Genomic DNA, 5267 nt, shown 5'->3' with positions numbered 1-5267 from the left:
AAAAAAAAAAAAAAGATTACTAGACTGTTGACCATAGTCCTCTCCCAGAATGGCATATCTTACGTGCTCTGCTTAAAAGATTAAATGAGCTTTACATGTTCACAGATATTTAGAACCCAGTGTAGGATAGTTACAAGACCCTCACCTTCATATGTTGTGTAGATTTAGAAAATTCCTTGAATTCTACAAATTCTAGAAAAGTGACTTAAAATCAGTTCCTAAAGCTAAGTTTAATTTAATCTCATTTTCCCCATTTTCAATCTCAGATATCATACTGGGTAGTAAAAGAGACATAATGTAAAAAAGAATCAAAGCATCTGTAGATTCTTCAAATCAAATGACTGTCTTGAGGCGTGGAGAGTTAATTTGAGTGCATAAATTTGTGGAATGGTTTTGTGTAGTTACAGAATGCCATTTATTTTCAATTTTCCTTAATAAATTTGGTTCTGTGGCAAGAGCCCTGGAGCCAACTATTTATTCTATACCTATCAGTTACTACTTCTTTAGCATTTAATTTTTTGTGTGTTTTTTTTCTCATAGGAAGAGGAAAATCTGTGAGCTGTATGCCAAAGTGCTGGGATCCCAGGAAGCTTTACATGTAAGAAGCTACCAGCTTTACTTGCTAGCCGGTTCTACTGTTTGCTCTAAGTGATAAAGCATGGCAACATCTCATTTCCTGACCATCTTATGAAGTGGGGGAGGTATATAGAGATATGCTCAGTTTGGAGGATTAGCTACAGTGATTGCAGAAGGCTACTAAAAGCTGATGATAATGCCTTATATTTCTGATGAAGAGGTTCCTTTGGGCTGTAGTGTTCACTGGATAACCTTCAGCCATTTGTAATTAGTGCCTTGAACTGCAGGTATTATCTCAAGGGTGGGTAAGATGGGTCCCCAGAACAGAGGTCCTACCATCCTATCAGTGTCAGCTGACTGCTGCAAAATAAAATCCCAGATCATCATTTGTTCACGAAGGCACAATAGTCTATACCTTTAACAAGATGGACTGAATCTAGATTCTCTTCCCTTGCTAATTAATTTTTCCCTCTGTAGACTCAGTTCACAATCAGTTTAAGGAATTTCAGTGCTTTCAGTCCATCACTGAACAAAATTATGAGAATGAAATGATTTCTGAAGAGCCTACCAGATGACTGCAGAGGCCCTTCCAGGGCATTATCTGTGAAGTATTCAAATAATAAACTTTCAAAGTGTGTTAGAGAAATCAAAGAAAATTCTCTTATGTCCCTTAGGAAAAATTTCTCATCCCCTTTTTAGAAGAATTCCCATCATTCATTTTTTAGCTTAGAGAAGTGGTTCTGAAAAAAGCCTTTCTCAACTTCTTACTTCCTCCTTCCCCTCCTTTCCTTAGTAATAATGTGTGCATAGATAGGGAAGTATATTCTGTTATTTTTTTATGGGACTTCTTGTGAATTTAGGTCTAAAGACTTTAGAATCAGTGTGGAAATATCTTTTCTTCTGGATGATGGAATACTCCATGTCTCTCCTATTCAAGATGTTGAGAAAATAAAATTGTACATCTCTTATCATTTGGTACCTTACAAAATGCCATTACTTAGTACTATCATGTTTCCCCTCAAATGAGTTGAAGGACTTCTCTTTTTATTTGTTTTTTTGGTAGTATAAACTTTTTGTTAAAGTAAAAGGTACAAAAGCCTTCCTTGTTGACTGGCAGCATTTCAGCTTTGTTTTCCCTTTGGAATTTTCTCTCCACTCAACTGTAGCCTGTACATTATGAAGAGAAGAACTGGTGTGAGGAGCAGTACTCTGGGGGCTGCTACACTGCATTCTTCCCCCCTGGGATCATGACTCAATATGGAAGGTAATACCAAAATACTATGATGATTAATAAAAGCCATGAACCAAACTTAAAGGATAATCAGAGTTTAATGAGAATTGTATAAATACTGGTCATCATTCCTATTTCTAAAATATCAGATAGTCAGTACATCTCTGGATGTCCATAGAAACATAAGTATGTCTTTGCTACCAGTACATAGAACAGTTGTCCTCCATTCAGCCTTCTTGAGCTCAACTAGACGTGGTCTCACATGACTACTTGGTCCCAGTCTACTAAGAAGGATATTGTATAAACACAACTTGCCAGCAGAGCAGCAACAGAAACACCTCTTCATTGGGAGGGGTCCTCACTATACAGCTAAGATGAGGACATGAAATTCGCACAGGGGAAAGGGGAAATACAGCTAGATTTAGAAGACCCATGCCCCTTGTTCTTGTTGTTAGGTGCCGTCAATTCGGTTCCAACTCAGAGCAACCTTATGTGCAACAAGGAAACACTGTCCATTCCTGTGCCATCCTCACAGTCGTCGCTGTGTTTGAGCCCATTGTTGCAGCCACTTTGTCAGTCCATCTCATTGAAGGTCTTCTTTTTTGCTGACCCTCTACTTTACCAAGCGTGATGTCCTTTTCCAGGGACTGGACTCTCCTGATAAAATGCTCAAAATACTTGAGATGAAGTCTTGCTACCCTCACTTTTAAGGAGCATTCTGACTGTACTTCTTCCAAGACAGATGTTTGTTCTTCTGGAAGTCCATGATATATTCAGTATTCTCTGCCAACACAAAATTCAAAGGCCTATTAATTCTTCTTTGGTCTTCCTTATTCATTGTCCAGCTTTCACATGCATATGAGGTGACTGAAAATACCATGGCTTGGGTCAGGTGCACCTTAGTCCTCAAAGTGACATCTTTTCTCTTTTAACACTTTAAAAGAGGTCCTTTGTGATATCTCTTGTCCAGTCTCATAGTCATAGGGTCCAGCATCCCTAAAAGGGACATATCCAGTTACAAGAGTTACCACATTCAGGAAAGCCCCAAAAGATGCCCTCATGCCAGGTATTTACATTTACATCTATTACAGTCTTCCCAGCCCAGCTGCAATTTATCAGTGGGAGCTAATTTTTAGCATAAGCAATTTTATATGTTTGTCCTCCTTCCAGAGGAACAGAACTACAAAGTTAGCTCAAGGTCAAATTTGTCTACAGTGAAGGAAAAAAAATTTTGTTAAACCCTTTCCTTACATTAGCTTGTTTTGTTTTTCCTTATTTGAATCAAATGCCCTTTGGTAGTGATAAAAGGATTGATTTATTGGATTAGTTCTAGAATCAAAATAGAAGTCCGAAAGATGGGACTAGAAACAGCAATAGATGAGGCTAAGAATTCCTGAGTTAGAAAAGGGAGTGGCAGTGAAGGTTTTTGGAGTAGGGGTATGCATCTTGGTAGATATCATAAAAATGGCTGCAGACATGACAGAAGGCAAAGCCGAGAAGTTAGACATTTGTCCACTTATACCACCCCTCCCTTGGTTCTCTTTGCTAAGACCTCTTTGGAAGAAGGCAGACACTTCAGTCAGTCCCCAGATGAGTTTATAGAAACTCTGGTGGCTCAGTGCCTAAGGCATTTGACTGCTAACCAGAAAGTGGATAGTTCAAACCCACCAGCTGCTCCATAGAAGGAAGATGGGGCATTCTACTTCTGTAAAGATTTACTGCCTTGGAGACCTAATGGTTATGAGTTAGAATCGACTTGATGGCAGTGGGTTTGGGTTTTGGTTTAACTATATAGACGTTATTTTAAAGGAGACAGACCCATGTAATCCCTCAAGTCTCTCCTTTGCCAGAAGTGATAGGTACTCTCTCCCATCTCCCCACCCCCACTCCATATCCTCTTGACACTGGGAAGGTCTGCCAGGGTTGCGCTCTACAGTCATATGATCTCATGAAGAATGCAGCTCTCATCAAGATAGGCATGACACAGTGTTGGGGACAGAATAGAACTCAAATAGGAAGCACAACAGCAAATAAATCTGATTATAGATCAATGTGTGTCCTTATGTTACAGTTATAGCTGGTTGGGAAAAGGTCAGCATCACCTTTAGTGATTGATGATCTGACAGCCTGATTCCCTTTGGCTTGAAAGTTCAAATCCTTGGGTACAGGCCCAGGAATCAGGGAGTGGCTTTTCACCTTTCACTGAACTTTTGAGATGTTTTTTAAAGAAACAATTTGAGTTTCTCTGACTTTTGTGGCATAAACGAGCCAGTGATTGACTCGTTTACCCTCAGCACCTTCCCAGTGATCTCAACGTAACTTGTTTTTTCCCTTCAAGGGTGATTCGTCAGCCAGTAGGCAAGATTTTCTTTGCTGGCACTGAGACAGCCACACAGTGGAGCGGTTACATGGAAGGAGCAGTCGAGGCAGGGGAGCGATCAGCTAGAGAGGTAAGGAGGAATCTGAGTCTCTCTCCCTCCTGAGTCACAGCAGCACTGCTGGCACCTGGTCATTCTGGTTCTTCACCCTGACAGAATCTGTCCACTCCTCTACTCCCCACTCTTGGAGCTTCTCCTTGTCCAGCAGAGCCTTGAAATCTATTAAAACTATAGAATCTCATTTTATAATGCCATGATTACTTTCTTTCAGTTCTTAAATGCTGTGGGGAAGGTAGCAAAGAAAGACATCTGGGCTCAAGAACCTGAATCAAAGGTAAGTTTGGCAGCCCCTTCTCCATAGACCGGTACTACCACATATAAAACTCCCATTTCATCTCTCTTCTACTAGCCTGTGGTTTAGTTGTAAATCCAGGTATCCAGGGAATATCCATGTGCTGATTTCTAGAGATATGTTTTGCTCCTCCTCATCAGTGCAAGAGATTACTGCTAACACTGTGTGTTCATTCATTTAGGATGTACCAGCTGTGGAAATCACCCGCTCCTTCTGGGAGAGGAACTTGCCTTCAGTGGAAGGCCTGTTGAAGATCATTGGAGTTTCATCATCAATAACTGCCCTGTGGATTGTGATGTACAAATTTAAGCTGCTGAGCCGACCCTAAAGCTTCAACTTCATGGTTTCTGCTGTTCATTTCCCTGCCTCATCAAAAAGAAAATATTGGAAAATGAAAGGATGTTTGTTCATCAGACCATCTTTAAGTGCACTAGATTTAACCCATTGGTTCAGTTTTCATTAGTGTTAAAGTGAAAACCACCAAAAGAATCACTTAAGTCATGTCAGTAAAACCAAGTTGCATCTTGTCTGTGTGGAAGTAACTGCTGTTGATTGATAGAATAAAGCCTTGTGAGCAATATCTTCACAAAGTTAAAGTGCTCATCAAAAATTATTTCTGTGTCCTATTTTTTCTCTTGGTTAATGCAAAATACCTAATGATTTCAGAAATAAAGCATTAAACTTTCTCTGTAGAGGCTGAGTATTTTTAAAGGCCCAGCCTGTGAGGATG

General features: G+C 39.9%; 1 protein-coding gene across 1 annotated transcript in view; it reads left to right on the top strand.

Annotated features, from left to right (window-relative positions):
• MAOA (monoamine oxidase A) overlaps positions 1 to 4865 on the top strand; it is a 96149-nt gene extending 91284 nt beyond the window's left edge. Inside the window, 5 exon segments of the mRNA XM_007955611.1 lie at positions 541 to 598; positions 1743 to 1840; positions 4146 to 4257; positions 4457 to 4519; positions 4719 to 4865. Of these exon segments, the coding sequence (XP_007953802.1) occupies positions 541 to 598; positions 1743 to 1840; positions 4146 to 4257; positions 4457 to 4519; positions 4719 to 4865 (478 nt within the window).
• The last annotated feature ends 402 nt before the right edge of the window (positions 4866 to 5267 follow it).

The sequence above is a fragment of the Orycteropus afer genome, unplaced genomic scaffold (genome assembly GCF_000298275.1).
Source record: "Orycteropus afer afer isolate SDZICR_OR568_19922 unplaced genomic scaffold, OryAfe1.0 scaffold00517, whole genome shotgun sequence".
Lineage (NCBI taxonomy): Eukaryota > Metazoa > Chordata > Mammalia > Tubulidentata > Orycteropodidae > Orycteropus > Orycteropus afer.
The sequence above is the reverse complement of the archived record's forward strand: the minus strand, read 5'-3'. Positions and strand labels throughout refer to the sequence as shown.